The sequence below is a fragment of the Calonectris borealis genome, unplaced genomic scaffold, assembly GCF_964195595.1.
Source record: "Calonectris borealis unplaced genomic scaffold, bCalBor7.hap1.2 HAP1_SCAFFOLD_272, whole genome shotgun sequence".
NCBI lineage: Eukaryota > Metazoa > Chordata > Aves > Procellariiformes > Procellariidae > Calonectris > Calonectris borealis.
Genome location: NW_027441656.1, coordinates 2,404 through 22,550, shown reverse-complemented (window position 1 = coordinate 22,550; position 20,147 = coordinate 2,404). Strand labels below are relative to the sequence as shown.

General features: G+C 71.0%; 1 protein-coding gene across 1 annotated transcript in view; it reads left to right on the top strand.

Moving 5' to 3' along the window:
* LOC142077483 (AP-2 complex subunit alpha-1-like) overlaps positions 1 to 19,883 on the top strand; it is a 39,855-nt gene extending 19,972 nt beyond the window's left edge. Inside the window, 15 exon segments of the mRNA XM_075139449.1 lie at positions 2,253 to 2,435; positions 2,544 to 2,641; positions 5,337 to 5,568; positions 10,451 to 10,594; positions 11,467 to 11,551; positions 11,554 to 11,627; positions 12,482 to 12,546; positions 12,679 to 12,761; positions 13,700 to 13,789; positions 14,837 to 14,960; positions 15,809 to 15,925; positions 17,204 to 17,229; positions 17,232 to 17,272; positions 18,322 to 18,456; positions 19,459 to 19,883. Coding sequence (XP_074995550.1) covers positions 2,253 to 2,435; positions 2,544 to 2,641; positions 5,337 to 5,568; positions 10,451 to 10,594; positions 11,467 to 11,551; positions 11,554 to 11,627; positions 12,482 to 12,546; positions 12,679 to 12,761; positions 13,700 to 13,789; positions 14,837 to 14,960; positions 15,809 to 15,925; positions 17,204 to 17,229; positions 17,232 to 17,272; positions 18,322 to 18,456; positions 19,459 to 19,536 — 1,575 coding nt within the window. The 3' untranslated portion in view covers positions 19,537 to 19,883.
* The last annotated feature ends 264 nt before the right edge of the window (positions 19,884 to 20,147 follow it).

Below are 20,147 nucleotides of genomic sequence, written 5' to 3'. Positions count from 1 at the left end.
GACCCCCCAAACCCCCCAAAGGACCCCCCAAACCCCCAAAGGGACCCCCCAAACCCCCCAAAGGACCCCCCAAACCCCCAAAGGGACCCCTAAACCCCCCAAAGGACCCTCCAAACCCCCCCAGGGACCCCTAAACCCCCCAAAGGACCCCCGAAACCCCCCCAGGGATCCCCAAACCCCCCAAAGGACCCCCCAAACCCCCAAAGGGACCCCCAAACCCCCGAAGGGACCCCTAAACCCCCCAAAGGGACCCCCAAACCCCCCAAAGAGACCCCCAAACCCCCCAAAGGGACCACCAAACCCCCAAAGGGACCCCCAAACCCCCCAAAGGACCCCCCAAACCCCCCAGGGACCCCCAAACCCCCCAAAGGACCCCCCAAACCCCCAAAGGGACCCCCCAAACCCCCCAAAGGACCCCCCAAACCCCCCCAGGGACCCCTAAACCCCCCAAAGGACCCCCCAAACCCCCCAAAGGGACCCCTAAACCCCCCAAAGGACCCCCCAAACCCCCCCAGGGACCCCTAAACCCCCCAAAGGACCCCCCAAACCCCCAAAGGACCCCCCAAACCCCCCAAAGGGACCCCCCAAACCCCCCAAAGGACCCCCCAAAGGACCCTCCAAACCCCCCCAGGGACCCCTAAACCCCCCAAAGGACCCCCCAAACCCCCCCAGGGACCCCCAAACCCCCCCAGGGACCCCCAAACCCCCCAAAGGACCCCCCAAACCCCCAAAGGGACCCCCAAACCCCCCAAAGGGACCCCCCAAAGGGACCCCTAAACCCCCCAAAGGACCCCCCAAACCCCCAAAGGGACCCCCAAACCCCCCCAGGGACCCCCCAAACCCCCAAAGGGACCCCCAAAAGACCCCAGGGACCCCCCAAACCCCCCAAAGGACCCCCCAAACCCCCGAAGGGACCCCTAAACCCCCCAAAGGACCCCCCAAACCCCCAAAGGGACCCCCAAACCCCCCAAAGGGACCCCCCAAACCCCCAAAGGGACCCCCAAAGGACCCTCCAAACCCCCCCAGGGACCCCCCAAACCCCCCCAGGGACCCCCCAAACCCCCAAAGAGACCCCCAAAGGATCCCTCAAACCCCCCAAAGGGACCCCCAAACCCCCTGAAGGACCCCCCAAACCCCCCCAGGGCCCCCCAAACCCCCCAAAGGACCCCCCTAACCCCCCCAGGTCCCCCCAAACCCCCCCAGGGATCTCCCAAACCCCCCTGGGACCCCCAAACCCCCCCAGGGACCCCCCAAACCCCCCAAAGGACCCCCCAAACCCCCAAAGGGACCCCCAAACCCCCCCAGGGACCCCCCAAACCCCCAAAGGGACCCCCAAAGGACCCCTCAAACCCCCTGAAGGACCCTCTGAAGGACCCCCCAAACCCCCCCAGGTCCCCCCAAACCCCCCAAAGGACCTCCCAAAGCCCCAAAGGGACCCCCCAAAGGACCTCCCAAACCCCCCCAGGGACCTCCCAAACCCCCTCAAGGACCCCCCAAACCCCCCCAAGGACCCCTAAACCCCCCAAAGGACCCCCCAAACCCCCCAAAGGGACCCCCCAAACCCCCCCAAGGACCCCTAAACCCCCCAAAGGATCCCCCAAACCCCCCAAAGGACCTCCCAAACCCCCCCAGGGACTCCCCAAACCCCCCAAAGGACCCCCCCAAACCCCCGAAGGGACCCCCAAACCCCCCAAAGAGACCCCCAAACCCCGCAAAGGACCCCCCAAACCCCCCAAAGGACCCTCCAAACCCCCCCAGGGCCCCCCAAACCCCCCAAAGGACCCCCCAAACCCCCCAAAGGGACCCCCCAAACCCCTCCAGGGACCCCTAAACCCCCCAAAGGACCCCCCAAACCCCCAAAGGGACCCCCAAACCCCCCCAGGGACCCCCCAAACCCCCAAAGGGACCCCCAAAGGACCCCTCAAACCCCCTGAAGGACCCTCTGAAGGACCCCCCAAACCCCCCCAGGTCCCCCCAAACCCCCCAAAGGACCTCCCAAAGCCCCAAAGGGACCCCCCAAAGGACCTCCCAAACCCCCCCAGGGACCCCCAAACCCCCCAAAGGACCCCCCAAACCCCCCAAAGGACCCCCCAAACCCCCAAAGGGACCCCTAAACCCCCCAAAGGGCCCCCCAAACCCCCCCAGGGACCCCCCAAACCCCTCAAAGGACCCCCAAACCCCCCAAAGGGACGCCCCAAACCCCCCCAGGTCCCCCAAACCCCCCCAGGGACCCCCCAAACCCCCCCCCCCAGGTGCTGAAGGTGGCCATCCTGGCGGAGAAGTACGCGGTGGAGTACAGCTGGTACGTGGACACCATCCTCAACCTGATCCGCATCGCGGGGGACTACGTCAGCGAGGAGGTCTGGTACCGCGTCATCCAGATCGTCATCAACCGCGAGGACGTCCAGGGCTACGCCGCCAAAACCGTCTTCGAGGTGAGGGGGGCACCCCCCCGGCACCCTCCCCCCGCCTCGAAAGGAGCCCTAGAATGACACCCACCCCCCCCAAAATGTCATCGGGTGTCGTCCCCCCCCCCCCCCTAGGCTCTGCAGGCGCCCGCCTGCCACGAGAACATGGTGAAGGTGGGGGGCTACATCCTGGGGGAGTTCGGGAACCTCATCGCGGGGGACCCCCGCTCCAGGTAAGGGGGACACTCGGGGGACATCGGTGGCACCCAGGGAGGGTTTGGGGACGCTTGGTGGCACCCAGGGTGGGTTTGGGGACGCTCGGTGGCACCCAGGGTGGGTTTGGGGACACTCGGTGGCACCCAGGGAGGGTTTGGGGACGCTCGGTGGTACCCAGGGTGGGTTTGGGGACACTCGGTGGCACCCAGGGAGGGTTTGGGGACAATCGGTGGCACCCAGGGTGGGTTTGGGGACACCGGTGGCACCCAGGGAGGGTTTGGGGACAATCGGTGGTACCCAGGGTGGGTTTGGGGACACTCGGTGACACCCAGGGTGGGTTTGGGGACAATCGGTGACACCCAGGGTGGGTTTGGGGACACTCGGTGACACCCAGGGTGGGTTTGGGGACACCGGTGGCACCCAGGGAGGGTTTGGGGACACTCGGTGACACCCAGGGCGGGTTTGGGGACGCTCGGTGACACCCAGGGTGGGTTTGGGGACGCTCGGTGGCACCCAGGGCGGGTTTGGGGACACCGGTGGTACCCAGGGCGGGTTCGGAGACGCTTGGTGGCACCCAGGGAGGGTTCGGGGACAATCGGTGGCACCCAGGGAGGGTTCGGGGACACTCGGTGGCACCCAGGGAGGGTTCGGGGACACTCGGTGGCAGCCAGGGTGGGTTCGGGGACAATCGGTGGTGCCGCAGGGAGGGTTCGGGGACACTCGGTGGCACCCAGGGAGGGTTTGGGGACGCTCGGTGGCACCCAGGGTGGGTTTGGGGACGCTCGGTGGCCCCCAGGTGGGTTTGGGGACAATCGGTGGCCCCCAGGGTGGGTTTGGGGGACCCTGGTGGCTGCTTCCCCTCTGGGGCAGGGGTTCCCTCCCCTGGCCCCCCCAAAGCCTTGAGGTTCTGGGGGGGGGGCGCTGTGTCACGGTGTCCCCACGCTGTCACCTCGGTGTCCCCATGGACCCCACGGCAGCTGGGGCCTCTGCCCCCAACCTGGTGTCCCCAGTGTCCCCAGTGTCCCCAGTGTCCCCACGCTCTCCCCCACTGCAGTGTGGGCTGGTTCAGGGGCTCCATGGGGACTCTGCCCCAGTGTCCCCAGTGTCCCCAGTGTCCCCAGCGTCCCCGCTGTCCCCGCAGCCCCCTGGTGCAGTTCGGGCTGGTTCAGGGGGTCCCTGGGGACTCTGCCCCGGTGTCCCCAGTGTCCCCAGTGTCCCCAGTGTCCCCAGTGTCCCCACGCTCTCCCCCACTGCAGTGTGGGCTGGTTCAGGGGGTCCCTGGGGACTCTGCCCCAGTGTCCCCAGTGTCCCCAGTGTCCCCAGTGTCCCCAGCGTCCCCGCTGTCCCCGCAGCCCCCTGGTGCAGTTCGGGCTGGTTCAGGGGCTCCATGGGGACTCTGCCCCAGTGTCCCCAGTGTCCCCAGTGTCCCCAGTGTCCCTGCTGTCCCCGCAGCCCCCTGGTGCAGTTCGGGATGGTTCGGGGGCTCCATGGGGACTCTGCCCCAGTGTCCCCAGTGTCCCCACGCTCTCCCCCACTGCAGTGTGGGCTGGTTCGGGGGCTCCATGGGGACACTGCCCCGGTGTCCCCAGTGTCCCCAGTGTCCCCAGTGTCCCCACGCTCTCCCCCACTGCAGTTCGGGCTGGTTCAGGGGCTCCATGGGGACTCTGCCCCAGTGTCCCCAGTGTCCCCAGTGTCCCCAGTGTCCCCACGCTCTCCCCCACTGCAGTGTGGGCTGGTTCAGGGGCTCCATGGGGACTCTGCCCCAGTGTCCCCAGTGTCCCCGGTGTCCCCAGTGTCCCCAGTGTCCCCAGTGTCCCCGCAGCCCCCTGGTGCAGTTCAGGCGTGTTCAGGGGCTCCCTGGGGACTCTGCCCCAGTGTCCCCGGTGTCCCCGGTGTCCCCAGCGTCCCCAGTGTCCCCAGCGTCCCCGCTGTCCCCGCAGCCCCCTGGTGCAGTTCGGGCTGGTTCGGGGGATCCATGGGGACTCTGCCCCAGTGTCCCCAGTGTCCCCAGTGTCCCCAGCGTCCCCGCTGTCCCCGCAGCCCCCTGGTGCAGTTCGGGCTGGTTCGGGGGGTCCCTGGGGACTCTGCCCCGGTGTCCCCAGTGTCCCCAGTGTCCCCAGTGTCCCCACGCTCTCCCCCACTGCAGTTTGGGCTGGTTCGGGGGCTCCATGGGGACTCTGCCCCAGTGTCCCCAGTGTCCCCAGTGTCCCCAGCGTCCCCGCTGTCCCCGCAGCCCCCTGGTGCAGTTCGGGCTGGTTCAGGGGGTCCCTGGGGACTCTGCCGCGGTGTCCCCAGTGTCCCCGGTGTCCCCAGTGTCCCCAGTGTCCCCACACTCTCCCCCACTGCAGTTCGGGCGGGTTCAGGGGCTCCATGGGGACTCTGCCCCGGTGTCCCCAGTGTCCCCAGTGTCCCCAGTGTCCCCACGCTCTCCCCCACTGCAGTTCGGGCTGGTTCAGGGGCTCCATGGGGACTCTGCCCCAGCGTCCCCAGTGTCCCCAGTGTCCCCAGCGTCCCCGCTGTCCCCGCAGCCCCCTGGTGCAGTTCGGGCTGGTTCAGGGGCTCCATGGGGACTCTGCCCCGGTGTCCCCAGTGTCCCCAGTGTCCCCACGCTCTCCCCCACTGCAGTTTGGGCTGGTTCAGGGGCTCCATGGGGACTCTGCCCCAGTGTCCCCAGTGTCCCCAGTGTCCCCAGCGTCCCCGCTGTCCCCGCAGCCCCCTGGTGCAGTTCGGGCTGCTGCACTCCAAGTTCCACCTCTGCAGCGGGGCCACCCGGGCGCTGCTGCTCTCCGCCTACGTCAAGTTCATCAACCTCTTCCCCGAGACCAAGGGCACCGTGCAGGAGGTGCTGCGGGCCGGCAGCCAGCTGCGCAACGCCGACGTGGAGCTGCAGCAGCGCGCCGTCGAGTACCTGACGCTCAGCTCCGTCGCCAGCACCGACGTCCTGGTGAGCTCTGGGGACACTTGGGGACACTTGGGGACATTTGGGGACACTGGGGGGACACGGGGACGGGGGCAGGAGGGTGCACAGCACCGACGTGGAGCTGCAGCAGCGCCGTCGAGTACCTGACGCTCAGCTCCGTCGCCAGCACCGACGTCCTGGTGAGCTCTGGGGACACTTGGGGACGTTTGGGGACATTTGGGGACACTTGGGGACACTTGGGGACATTTGGGGACACTGGGGGGACACAGGGACGGGGGCAGAGGCACCAACAGCACCGACGTGGAGCTGCAGCAGCGCCCTTGGGTGACTCGAGCTCAGCTCCGTCGCCAGCACCGACGTCCTGGTGAGCTCTGGGGACACTTGGGGACGTTTGGGGATGTTTGGGGACACTTGGGGACGTTTGGGGACATTTGGGGACACTTGGGGACACTGGGGGGACACGGGGACGGGGGCAGGAGGGTGCACAGCACCGACGTGGAGCCGCAGCAGCGCCCTTGGGTGACTCGAGCTCGGCTCTGTCACCAGCACCGACGTCCTGGTGAGCTCTGGGGACACTTGGGGACGTTTGGGGACACTTGGGGACACTTGGGGACACTGGGGGGACGTTTGGGGACACTTGGGGACACTTGGGGACACTGGGGGGACACGGGGACAGGGGCAGGAGGGTGCACAGCACCGACGTGGAGCTGCAGCAGCGCCGTCGAGTACCTGACGCTCAGCTCCGTCGCCAGCACCGACGTCCTGGTGAGCTCTGGGGACACTTGGGGACACTTGGGGACACTGGGGGACACTTGGGGACACTTGGGGACACTTGGGGACATTTGGGGACACTGGGGGACACTGGGGGGACACGGGGACGGGGGCAGGAGGGTGCACAGCACCGACGTGGAGCTGCAGCAGCGCCCTTGGGTGACTCGAGCTCAGCTCCGTCGCCAGCACCGACGTCCTGGTGAGCTCTGGGGACACTTGGGGACGTTTGGGGACACTTGGGGACATTTGGGGACACTTGGGGACACTTGGGGACACTTGGGGACACTGGGGGACACTGGGGGGACACGGGGACGGGGGCAGGAGGGTGCACAGCACCGACGTGGAGCTGCAGCAGCGCCGTCGAGTACCTGACGCTCAGCTCCGTCGCCAGCACCGACGTCCTGGTGAGCTCTGGGGACACTTGGGGACGTTTGGGGACACTTGGGGACATTTGGGGACGTTTGGGGACACTGGGGGGACACGGGGACGGGGGCAGGAGGGTGCACAGCACCGACGTGGAGCTGCAGCAGCGCCGTCGAGTACCTGACGCTCAGCTCCGTCGCCAGCACCGACGTCCTGGTGAGCTCTGGGGACACTTGGGGACGTTTGGGGACATTTGGGGACACTTGGGGACACTTGGGGACATTTGGGGACACTGGGGGGACACAGGGACGGGGGCAGAGGCACCAACAGCACCGACGTGGAGCTGCAGCAGCGCCCTTGGGTGACTCGAGCTCAGCTCCGTCGCCAGCACCGACGTCCTGGTGAGCTCTGGGGACACTTGGGGACGTTTGGGGATGTTTGGGGACACTTGGGGACGTTTGGGGACATTTGGGGACACTTGGGGACACTGGGGGGACACGGGGACGGGGGCAGGAGGGTGCACAGCACCGACGTGGAGCCGCAGCAGCGCCCTTGGGTGACTCGAGCTCGGCTCTGTCACCAGCACCGACGTCCTGGTGAGCTCTGGGGACACTTGGGGACGTTTGGGGACACTTGGGGACACTTGGGGACACTGGGGGGACGTTTGGGGACACTTGGGGACACTTGGGGACACTGGGGGGACACGGGGACAGGGGCAGAGGCACCAACAGCACCGACGTGGAGCTGCAGCAGCGCCGTCGAGTACCTGACGCTCAGCTCCGTCGCCAGCACCGACGTCCTGGTGAGCTCTGGGGACACTTGGGGACACTTGGGGACACTGGGGGACACTTGGGGACACTGGGGGACACTGGGGGGACACGGGGATGGGGGCAGGAGGGTGCACAGCAGCGACGTGGAGCTGCAGCAGCGCCCTTGGGTGACTCGAGCTCAGCTCCATCGCCAGCACCGACGTCCTGGTGAGCTCTGGGGACACTTGGGGACATTTGGGGACGTTTGGGGACATTTGGGGACACTTGGGGACACTGGGGGGACACGGGGACGGGGGCAGAGGCGCCAACAGCACCAACGTGGAGCTGCAGCAGCGCCCTTGGGTGACTCGAGCTCAGCTCCGTCGCCAGCACCGACGTCCTGGTGAGCTCTGGGGACACTTGGGGACACTGGGGGACACTGGGGGGACATTTGGGGACACTGGGGGACATTTGGGGACACTGGGGGGACACGGGGACGGGGGCAGTAGGGTGCACAGCACCGACGTGGAGCTGCAGCAGCGCCCTTGGGTGACTCGAGCTCAGCTCTGTCACCAGCACCGACGTCCTGGTGAGCTCTGGGGACGTTTGGGGACACTGGGGGACACTTGGGGACATTTGGGGACATTTGGGGACACTGGGGGACACTGGGGGGACACGGGGACGGGGGCAGAGGGGCCAACAGCACCGACGTGGAGCTGCAGCAGCGCCCTTGGGTGACTCGAGCTCAGCTCTGTCACCAGCACCGACGTCCTGGTGAGCTCTGGGGACACTTGGGGACGTTTGGGGACACTTGGGGATGTTTGGGGACACTTGGGGACACTTGGGGACACTGGGGGGACACGGGGACGGGGGCAGGAGGATGCACAGCACCGACGTGGAGCTGCAGCAGCGCCCTTGGGTGACTCGAGCTCAGCTCTGTCACCAGCACCGACGTCCTGGTGAGCTCTGGGGACACTTGGGGACGTTTGGGGACATTTGGGGACACTTGGGGACACTGGGGGGACACGGGGACGGGGGCAGGAGGGTGCACAGCACCGACGTGGAGCTGCAGCAGCGCCCTTGGGTGACTCGAGCTCGGCTCTGTCACCAGCACCGACGTCCTGGTGAGCTCTGGGGACACTTGGGGACACTTGGGGACACTTGGGGGACATTTGGGGACACTTGGGGACACTGGGGGGACACGGGGACGGGGGCAGAGGCGCCAACAGCACCGACGTGGAGCTGCAGCAGCGCCCTTGGGTGACTCGAGCTCAGCTCCGTCACCAGCACCGACGTCCTGGTGAGCTCTGGGGACATTTGGGGACACTTGGGGACATTTGGGGACACTTGGGGACACTTGGGGACACTTGGGGACATTTGGGGACACTTGGGGACCTTGGGGGACACCTGAGAACATTGTGGGGGACAGTGGGGGACATCGTGGGGACACTGGGGGACCCTGGGGACCCCGGGGGACCTCATGGGGGACCCCTGGGGACATCGTGGGGACACTGGGGGACACTTCGGGACCCTGGGGATATCATGGGGACACCTGGGGACACTTGGGGACATTGTGGGGGACTGGGGACACTGGAGGACACTGGGGACACCTGGGGACATAGTGGGGACACTGGGGACATCTGGGGACATTGTGGGGGACTCTGGGGACACTGGGGGACACTGGGGACACCTGGGGACATAGTGGGGACACTGGGGACTCTGGGGACATTGTGGCGGACTCTGGGGACACTGGGGACATCGTGGGGACACTGGGGACTCTGGGGACATTGTGGGGGACCCCTGGGGACATCGTGGGGGACCCTTGGGGACATGTGGGGACACTGGGGGACACTTGGGGATACTGGGGACTCCTGGGGACACCATGGACATTGTGGGGGACCCTGGGGACACTGGGGGACACCGGGGACATCGTGGGGACCCTGGGGACACCTGGGGACATTGTGGGGGACCCTGGGGACATCGTGGGGACACTTGGGGACATTGTGGGGGACCCTGGGGACGTTGTGGGGACCCTGGGGACACCGGGGCACCCTGGAGACACTTGGGGACATCGTGGGGGACCCTGGGGACACTTGGGGACATTGTGGGGGACTCTGGGGACCCTGGGGATACCGGGGGACGCTGGGGACACCCGGGGACATCGTGGGGGACACTGGGGACACTTGGGGACATCATGGGGGACCCTGGGGACACTTGGGGACACTGGGGACACTTGGGGACATCGTGGGGGACCCTGGGGACATCGTGGGGACCCTGGGGACACCTGGGGACATCGTGGGGGACCCTGGGGACATCGTGGGGACCCTGGGGACCCTGAGGACACCGGGGGGGACCCTGGGGACACCTGGGGACATCGTGGGGGATCCTGGGGACACTTGGGGACATTGTGGGGGACTCTGGGGACCCTGGGGACACCGGGGGGGACCCTGGGGACACCCGGGGACATCGTGGGGGACCCTGGGGACACTTGGGGACCCTGGGGACACTTGGGGACATTGTGGGGGACACCGGGGGGGACCCTGGGGACACTGGGGGACATCATGGGGGACCCTGGGGACACCGGGGGGGACCCTGGGGACACTGGGGGACATTGTGGGGGACTCTGGGGACCCTGGGGACACCGGGGGGGACCCTGGGGACACCCGGGGACATCGTGGGGGACCCTGGGGACACTGGGGGACATTGCGGGGGACTCTGGGGACCCTGGGGACCCCGGGGGACCCTGGGGACATCGTGGGGACCCTGGGGACACTGGGGGACCGCGGGGACATCGTGGGGACCCTGGGGACACCGGGGGGGACCCTGGGGACACCCGGGGACATCGTGGGGACCCTGGGGACATTTGGGGACATTGTGGGGGACCCTGGGGACACTGGGGGACCCTGGGGACACCCGGGGACATCGTGGGGGACCCTGGGGACACTTGGGGACACTTGGGGACATCGTGGGGGACTCTGGGGACCCTGGGGACACTGGGGGACCGCGGGGACCCCGGCCCGCAGGCGACGGTGCTGGAGGAGATGCCGCCCTTCCCCGAGCGCGAATCCTCCATCCTGGCCAAGCTGCAGCGGCGCCGCGGCCCGGGGGCGGGGCCCGAGGGCGGGGCCGAGCTCAACGGGGGGGCGGAGCCAGCGCCCAGCGCCGCCGTGAGCGCGGGGGGGCGGGGCCGGGGAGGGGGCGGGGCCGGGGGAGAGGCGGGGCCGGGACCGGGCGGAGGGGCCGGGACCGGAGGGAGGGGGGCGGGGCCGGGGGAGGGGGGCGGGACCGGAGGGAGGGGGGCGGGGCCGGAGGGAGGGGGGCGGGGCCGGGGGGAGGGGGGCGGGGCCGGGGGGAGGGGGGCGGACAACGGGGGGCCCTTGGGGGAGGGGGCGGGGGGGTCCCGGGGACCTGGGTGTCCTCGGGGGGGGTCCCCTACACCTGGGTGTCCTTTTGGGGGGGGTCCCAAATATCTGGGGGCCCTTGGGGGGGTCCCCTACACCTGGGGGCCCTTTTGGGGGGGTCCCAGGGACCTGGGTGCCCTTGGAGGGGGTCCCCTACACCTGGGGGCCCTTTTGGGGGGGTCCCAAATATCTGGGGGTCCTTGGGGGGGTCCCCTACACCTGGGGGCCCTTTTGGGGGGGTGCCAGGGACCTGGGTGCCCTTGGAGGGGGTCCCCTACACCTGGGTGTCCTTTTGGGGGGGGTCCCAAATATCTGGGGGCCCTTGGGGGGGTGCCCTACACCTGGGTGCCCTTTTGGGGGGGGTCCCAGGGACCTGGGTGCCCTTGGGGGGGTCCCCTACACCTGGGTGCCCTTTTGGGGGGGGTCCCAGGGACCTGGGTGCCCTCGGGGGGGGTTCCCTATACCTGGGTGCCCTTTTGGGGGGGGGTCCCAAACCCCTGGGTGCCCTCGGGGGGGGTCCCCTACACCTGGATGCCTTTTGGGAGGGGTCCCAAACACCTGGGTCCCCTTTTGGGGGGGGGGGGGCACCCGGACCCCCGGGTCCCCCCTGACCCCCCTCCTCCCCCCCCCCCCCCCAGTCGACGCCGTCGCCCTCCGCCGACCTGCTGGGGCTGCGGGGGGCCGCCCCTCCCCCCGCCGGGGCCCCCCCCGCCCCCCCGCCGGCAGCAGCCTCCTGGTGGACGTGGAGACCCCCCCCGCCCCCCCGGGGGGGCCCCCCGACGACGCCTTCCTCGGGTGGGTGCTGGGGGGCACCCCCGGGGGGCTGGGGGGGGTCCCCGGGGGTTTGGGGGGGGTCTATGGGGTGGGGAGGGGCTGGGAGTCACCCTGGGGGGGGGATATGGGGGTCCCCGGGGGTTTGGGGGGGGGGGTCTATGGGGTGTGGGGGGGACTGGGGGTCACCTGGGGGGGGGATATGGGGGTCCCTGGGGGTTTGGGGGGGGTCTATGGGGTGGGGGAGGACTGGGAGTCACCTGGGGGGGGGATATGGGGGTCCCCGGGGGTTTGGGGGGGCACTCGGGGGGGGGAGGGGGACTGGGGGTCACCCCGGGGGGGTCTGTGGGGGTCCCCGGGGGTTTGGGGGGGGTCTATGGGGTGGGGGGGGGACTGGGGGTCACCTGGGAGGGGAATATGGGGGTCCCTGGGGGTTTGGGGGGGCACTCTGGGGTAGGGGGGGGCTGGGGGTCACCCCAGGGGGGTCCCCGGGGGCTTGGGGGGGTCTATGGGGTGGGGTGGGGGGGTAGGGAAGCACCTGGGTGGGGATGTGGGGGTCCCTGGGGGTTTAGGGGGGGGGTCCCTGGGGTGGGGGGTCCATGGGGGTCCCTGGGGGTTTGGGGGGGCACCCTGAGGTGGGTGAGGGGCTGGGGGTCACCTGGGGGGGTCCATGGGGGTCCCTGGGAGTTTGGGGGGGTGTCTATGGGGTGGGGGTCCCTGGAGGTTTGGGGGGGGGGGGGGCCCTGGGCTGGGGGTCACCTGGGGGGGGCACATGGGCGTCCCCTGGGGTGGGGGGGCACCCTGGGGGTCTCCTCAGTTTTTGGGGGGGGGGGGGGGTATCCAGGACGCCTGGGTCCCCCCAGAACCCCCCTCTCTCCGCAGGGCGGGGCCGCCCCCCCCGAGGACCCCCCCCTGCCCCTGCCTGAGGCCGACGAGCTGCTCAACAAGTAAGGGGTGCTCCCCCCCCCCCAAAATAAAACAGGGGTCCCTGGGCCCCCCCCCGCGCCCCATTTCCCCCCGGGGGGGGCGTGGGGCCCTGACGCAGCGCCCGGCCCCCCCCGGCCCCCCCCGCCCCCCAGGTTCGTCTGCAGGAGCAGCGGGGTGCTCTTCGAGAACCGGGTGCTGCAGGTCGGGGTCAAGTCCGAGTTCAGGCAGAACCTGGGTGAGGCGGGGGGAGACGGGGACACGGGGACACGGGGACATTGGGGACATTGGGGACATGGGGGGACATGGGGGGACATTGGGGACACGGGGGGGACACGGGGACATTGGGGACATGGGGGGACATGGGGGGGACATGGGGGGACAGCGGGGACATGGGGACAGCAGGGGCATGGGGGACATTGGGGACATGGGGGGACATTGGGGACACGGGGGGACACGGGGGACAGCAGGGACATTGGGGACGTGGGGGACATCAGGGACATTGGGGACATGGGAGACGTGGGGGACATTGGGGACATGGGGACATGGGGGACATTGGGGACATGGGGACATGGGGACATTGGGGACGTGGGGGACATCAGGGACATTGGGGACATTTGGGACATGGGGACATGGGGGACATTGGGGACATGGGGGGACACAGGGGACATTGGGGGACATTGGGGGCATGGGGGGACATTGGGGGCATGGGGGACATGGGGGACATGGGGGGACATGGGGGATGCAGGGGGGACACAGGGGACATTGGGGACATGGGGGACATGGGGACATTGGGGACATGGGGGACATGGGGACATTGGGGATGGGGGGCCACCGGGGGCTGCATCCTCGCTGTCCCAGCTGACTCTGTCGTCCCGTCCCCCCCCCCGGGCTGTGCTCTCTGGTGCTCCCCGTGTCCCCCTGTCCCCCCTGTCCCCCCTGTCCCCCCGTCCCCCCCCGTCCCCCCGTCCCCCTGTCCCCCCGTCCCCCCTGTCCCCCTGTCCCCCCCCATCCCCCCGTCCCCCCTGTCCCCCTGTCCCCCCCCATCCCCCTGTCCCCCCTGTCCCCTGTCCCCCCTGTCCCCCCCTGTCCCCCCCTGTCCCCCCATCCCCCCCCGTCCCCCCTGTCCCCCCTGTCCCCCCCTGTCCCCCCCCGTCCCCCCCCCCCCCCCCCCAGGCCGCATGTACCTGTTCTACGGGAACAAGACCTCCGTCCCCTTCCAGGGCTTCGTCCCCACCATCACCTGCCCCGGGGGGCTGCAGGGCCATATCCTGGGGGGGGGGGACAGGGGGGGGACGGGGGGGACAGGGGGGGACAGGGGACAGGGGGACAGGGGGGGCTGCAGGGCCATATCCTGGGGGGGGGGACAGGGGGGACAGGGGACAGGGGGACAGGGGGGGACAGGGGGGGCTGCAGGGCCATATCCTGGGGGGGGAGGGACGGGGGGGGGGACAGGGGACAGGGGACAGGGGGGCGGGGGGGGACAGGGGGGCTGCAGGGCCATATCCTGGGGGGGGACGGGGGGGACGGGGGGGGACAGGGGGGGACAGGGGGGATGGGGGGACAGGGGGGACATGGGGGGACAGGGGGGGACAGGGGGACGGGGGGGGACAGGGGGACAGGGGGGGATGGAGGGGGATGGGGGGACAGGGGGGACAGGGGGGGACAGGCAGGGCTGCAGGGCCATATCCTGGGGGGGGGACGGGGGGGGACAAGGGGGGACAGAAGGGGACAGCGGGGGACAGGGGGGGACGGGGGGACAGGGGGGGACAGGGGGGGCTGCAGGGCCAGGTCCTGTGGGGGCACGGGGGGGGACACAGGGGGGACACGGGGGGGGGGGCAGGAGGGGACAGGGGGGGACAGAGGGGGACAGGGGGGACATGGGGACGGGGAGGGACAGAAAGGGACAGGGGGGACGGGGGGGGACGACAGGGGGGGACATGGGGGGGGGCAGAGACTGGGGGTGCTGGGGGGGGATTTTGGGGTGCAGGGCGGGGGTCAGGGTGCCCTGGGGGGGGTCCCAGCGGGTTTTGGGGTGCAGGGCGGTGTAGGGGTGCCGGAGGGGGTCCCAGTGGGTTTTGGGGTGCGGGGGGGGGTCGGGGTGCCCTGGGGGGGTCCCAGTGGGTTTTGGGGTGCCGGAGGGGTCCCATCAGGTCTTGGGGTGCAGAGGGAGTGGGGGTCCCGGGGGAGTCCCAGCAGGTTTTGGGGTGCAGGGATGGGGTGTAGGGGTGCTGAGGGGGGTCCCGGTGGGTTTTGGGGTGCGGGGGGGGGGGGTCCCATCAGGTTTTGGGGTGCTTCCTTAGCCCCCCCCACAGCTGGCGGTGCAGACGCGGGCGGTGGAGCCGGGGGTGGAGGGGGGGGCGCAGGTGCAGCAGGTCCTGAACATCGAGTGCCTGGGGGACTTCAGCGACCCCCCCCTGCTCGCCCTGCGCTTCCGGTGAGGGGGGGTCCGGGGGGGTCCGGGGGGGTCCTGGGGGTCCTGGAGGTGTTTGGAGGGGTCTTGGAGGGATTTTGGGGGGTCCTGGAGGTGTTTGGGGGGGCTTGGGGGGATTTGGGGGATTCTGGGGGGGGTTGGGGGGGTCCTGGGGGGTCCTGGAGGGATTTTGGGGGGTCCTGGGGGACTTGGGGGGGGCTTAGGGGGATTTTGGGGGGTCCTGGGGGGTCCTGAAGGTGTTTGGAGGGGTTCTTGGAGGGATTTTGGGGGGTCCTGGGGAACTTGGGGGGGGCTTAGGGGGATTTTGGGGGGTCCTGGGGAGGTCCAGGGGGGATTTGGGGGATTCTGGGGGGGGGGGGTGGGGGGGGTCCTGGGGGGGTTGGGGGGTCCTGGGGGGGTCCTGGAGGTGTTTGGAGGGGTCTTGGAGGGATTTTGGGGGGTCCTGGAGGTGTTTGGGGGGGCTTGGGGGGATTTGGGGGATTCTGGGGGGGGGTTGGGGGGTCCTGGGGGGTCCTGGAGGGATTTTGGGGGGTCCTGGGGGACTTGGGGGGGGCTTAGGGGGATTTTGGGGGGTCCTGGGGGTCCTGAAGGTGTTTGGAGGGGTCTTGGAGGGATTTTGGGGGGTCCTGGGGGACTTTGGGGGGGCTTGGGGGGATTTGGGGGGCCCTGGGGGTGCCCCCCAGACTCTCCAGGGCCATTTTGGAGATGCGGGGAGGGGGGGGGGGGTCTCAGGGTGCCCCGAGGGTCCCGGGCAGGAGGGGGGGGGGGGCTCAGCCCTGGGGGGTGTTCCAGGTGCTCCAGGGGGGATGGGCAGGTTTTGGGGTGCCCCTGACCCTCCCCCCCCCCCCCAGGCACGGGGGGGCCCCCCAAAGCCTCACCCTGAAGCTCCCCGTCACCCTCAACAAGTTCTTCCAGGCCAGCGAGATGGGGGCCCAGGACTTCTTCCAGCGCTGGAAGCAGCTCAGCATGTGGGGGGGGGCCTTGGGGGGCTGGGGGGGCCCTTGGGGGGCTGGGGGGGCTTTGGGGGGGCTGGGGGGGCCCTTGGGGGGCTGGGGGGGCTTTGGGGGGGCCCTTGGGGGGCTGGGGGGGGCTTTGGGGGGGCTGGGGGGGTCGTTGGGGGGCTGGGGGGGCCCTTGGGGGGGCCCTTGGGGGGCTGGGGGGGCTTTGGGGGGGCTGGGGTGGTCGTTGAGGGGCACTTGGGGGGCTGGGGGGGGCTTTGGGGGGGGCTTTGGGGGGCGGGGGGGGCACTTGCGGGGCACTTGGGGGGCTGGGGGGGGCTTTGGGGGGCGGGGGGGGCCCTTGGGGGGCTGGAGGGGGCTTTGGAGGGGCGGGGGGGGCACTTGGGGGGGCACTTGGGGGGCTGGGGGGGGCTTTGGGGGGCGGGGGGGGCACTTGGGGGGCACTTGGGGGGCTGGGGGGTCGTTGGGGGGCACTTGGGGGGCACTTGGGGGGCTGGGGGGGGCTTTGGGGGGCTGGGGGGGCACTTGGGGGCTGGGGGGGTCGTTGGGGGGCACTTGGGGGGCTGGGGGGGGCTTTGGGGGGCGGGAGGGGCACTTGGGGGGCACTTGGGGGGCTGGGGTGGTCGTTGAGGGGCACTTGGGGGCTGGGGGGGGCTTTGGGGGGGGCTTTGGGGGGCGGGGGGGCACTTGGGGGGCACTTGGGGGGCTGGGGGGGCTTTGGGGGCGAGGGGGGCCCTTGGGGGGCTGGGGGGGCTTTGGGGGGTGGGGGCCACTTGGGGGGCACTTGGGGGGCTGGGGGGGGCTTTGGGGGGCACTTGGGGGGTCGTTGGGCTGGGGGGGTTGTTGGGGGGGCTTTGGGGGGGCTGGGGGGGCACTTGGGGGGCTTTGGGGGGCTGGGGGGGTCGTTGGGGGGGGCTTTGGAGGGGCTGGGGGGGCACTTGAGGGGCACTTGGGGGGCTGGGGGGCTCTCGGGGGGCTGGGGCGGTCATTGGGGGCCTGGGGCGGTCATTGGGGGCCTGGGGGGGTTGTTGGGGGGGGCTTTGGGGGGGCTGGGGGGGCACTTGGGGGGCTGGGGGGGTCATTGGGGGGGTTTGGGGGCACTTGGGGGTCCTGGGGGCACTTGGGGGTCGCAGGGGCTGCGTGTGGGGCAGAGGGGCTGCCAAGGGGGGTTGGGGAGCGCACCCCCTCTTCCCCTCCCCCGTGCCCCCCATTTACCTCCCTGTGCCCCCCTTTTACCCCCCCATCCCCTCCCCCACCCCCTCTGCCCCCCATCTCCCCTCCCCCCAGGCCGCAGCAGGAGGCCCAGAAGATCTTCAGGCCGCTCACCCCATGGACCCCGAGGTGACCAAGGCCAAGGTGGGGGCCCGACCCACACTTGGGGGGCCCGACCCACACTTGGGGGGCTGGGACCCACACTTGAGGGGGCCCGACCCACACTTGGGGGGCCCGACCCACACTTGGGGGGGCCAGACCCACACTTGGGGGGCCCGACCCACACTTGGGGGGGACAGACCCACACGTGGGGGGGCCCGACCCACACTTGGGGGGCCCGACCCACACTTGAGGGGGCCAGACCCACACTTGGGGGGCCCGACCCACACTTGGGGGGCTGGGACCCACACTTGAGGGGGCCCGACCCACACTTGGGGGGCCTGACCCACATTTGGGGGGCTGGGACCCACACTTGAGGGGGCCAGACCCACACTTGGGGGGGCCAGACCCACACTTGGGGGGCCTGACCCACACTTGGGGGCCCGGGACCCACACTTGGGGGGCCCGACCCACACTTGGGGGGCCTGACCCACATTTGGGGGGCTGGGACCCACACTTGAGGGGCTGGGACCCACACTTGGGGGGGCCAGACCCACACTTGGGGGGCCCGACCCACACTTGGGGGGGCCAGACCCACACGTGGGGGGGCCCGACCCACACTTGGGGGGGCCAGACCCACACTTGGGGGGCCCAACCCACATTTTGGGGCCCGACCCACACTTGAGGGGGCCAGACCCACACTTGGGGGGGCCCGACGCACACTTGGGGGGCCTGACCCACATTTGGGGGGCTGGGACCCACACTTGGGGGGGCCGGGACCCACACTTGGGGGTGTCTGGACCCACACTTGGCGGCCAGACCCACACTTGGGGGCCCAGGACCCACACTTGGGGGGCCTGACCCACATTTGGGGGGCTGGGACCCACACTTGGGGGTGTCTGGACCCACACTTGGGGGGGCCAAACCCCTGGATCCCCTAACTCAGGGGGGTCCCCCCAACTGCTGCATCCCCTGCTGGGGGGCAGAGGGGGATGCCGGCTGCCCCCCTGCTTTTTGGGGGTCCGGGGGTCCCCCCCCCCCCATGGCGGGGGTCCCTCGCTGGGGTCGCGGCTGACCCCGCCCCCCGGCCCCAGCTGCTGGGCTTCGGCAGCGCCCTCCTGGAGGGGGTGGACCCCAACCCCGACAACTTCGTGGGCGCCGGAATCATCCAGACCAAGAGCCTGCAGGTGGGCTGCCTGCTGCGGCTGGAGCCCAACGCCCAGGCCCAGGTCTGTGGGGCTGCGCCGTGGGGCTGGGGACGCGCCGTGGGGCTGGGGACGCGCCATGGGGCTGGGGGGCTGCTGTGGGGCTGGGGGGGCGCCGTGGGGCTGGGGACGCGCCGTGGGGTGGGGGGCTGCCTGCTGCGGCTGGAGCCCAACGCCCAGGCCCAGGTCTGTGGGGCTGCGCCGTGGGGCTGGGGACGCGCCGTGGGGCTGGGGACGCGCCGTGGGGTGGGGGGCTGCCTGCTGCGGCTGGAGCCCAACGCCCAGGCCCAGGTCTGTGGGGCTGCGCCGTGGGGCTGGGGACGCGCCGTGGGGCTGGGGACGCGCCGTGGGGCTGGGGGGCTGCTGTGGGGCTGGGGGGGCGCCGTGGGGCTGGGGACGCGCCGTGGGGTGGGGGGCTGCCTGCTGCGGCTGGAGCCCAACGCCCAGGCCCAGGTCTGTGGGGCGCCGTGGGGCTGGGGGGGACGCGCCGTGGGGCTGGGGACGCGCCGTGGGGTGGGGGGCTGCCTGCTGCGGCTGGAGCCCAACGCCCAGGCCCAGGTCTGTGGGGCTGCGCCGTGGGGCTGGGGACGCGCCGTGGGGCTGGGGGGCTGCTGTGGGGCTGGGGGGCTGCCGTGGGGCTGGGGACGCGCCGTGGGGTGGGGGGCTGCCTGCTGCGGCTGGAGCCCAACGCCCAGGCCCAGGTCTGTGGGGCTGCGCCGTGGGGCTGGGGACGCGCCGTGGGGCTGGGGGGCTGCTGTGGGGCTGGGGGGGCAGCTGTGGGGCTGGGGACGCGCCGTGGGGTGGGGGGCTGCCTGCTGCGGCTGGAGCCCAACGCCCAGGCCCAGGTCTGTGGGGCGCTGTGGGGCTGGGGGGATGCGCCGTGGGGTGGGGGGCTGCCTGCTGCGGCTGGAGCCCAACGCCCAGGCCCAGGTCTGTGGGGCGCCGTGGGGCTGCGCCGTGGGGCTGGGGACGCGCCGTGGGGCTGGGGACACGCGCCGTGGGTCACGCCGTGGGGCTGCCCCACAGATGTACCGGCTGACGCTGCGGACGAGCAAGGAGTCGGTGTCGAAGCACCTCTGCGATCTCCTGGCGCTGCAGTTCTAGGGGGGCACCCGGACCCCCAACCGCCGTGGGGCTGCCCCATAGCGACCCCCACGCCATAGCGGGGTGCCCCACGGGGACCCCCAACCGCTGTGGGGCACCCCACTGCCCCGCGGGGACCCCAACTGCCGTGGGGCTGCCCCACGGGCCCCAGCCCCCGAGGGGCGTCCCCTGGACTGGGACCGCCCCCCCTCCCCCGCCGTGGGGCGCTCCGTGGGGCAGGCCGTGGGTCGCGCCGTGGGTCGCGCCGTGGGTCGCGCCGTGCCGTGCGTTGAGCTGTGTCTCGTCCGTCGTCTCGCGCCGCGTCTGTCGCTCTTGTGAATAAAGGGGGGCCCCGGCCCCCAAACCCGGCCCCCTCTGCCCCACGGCTGCCCCACGCGCCCCAGAGCTGCCCCACAGCCCCCCCACACTGCCCCATAGACCCCCAACGCTGCCCCATGGACCCCCTCTGCCCCATAGGGCCCCGCTCTGCCCCATAGAGCTCTAAACCTGCCCCATAGAGCCCTAAAGCTGCCCCACAGGGCCCCCGTCTGCCCCATAGGGCCCTAAAGCTGCCCCATAGGGCCCCCCTCTGCCCCATAGAGCTCTAAACCTGTCCCATAGGGCCCTAAAGC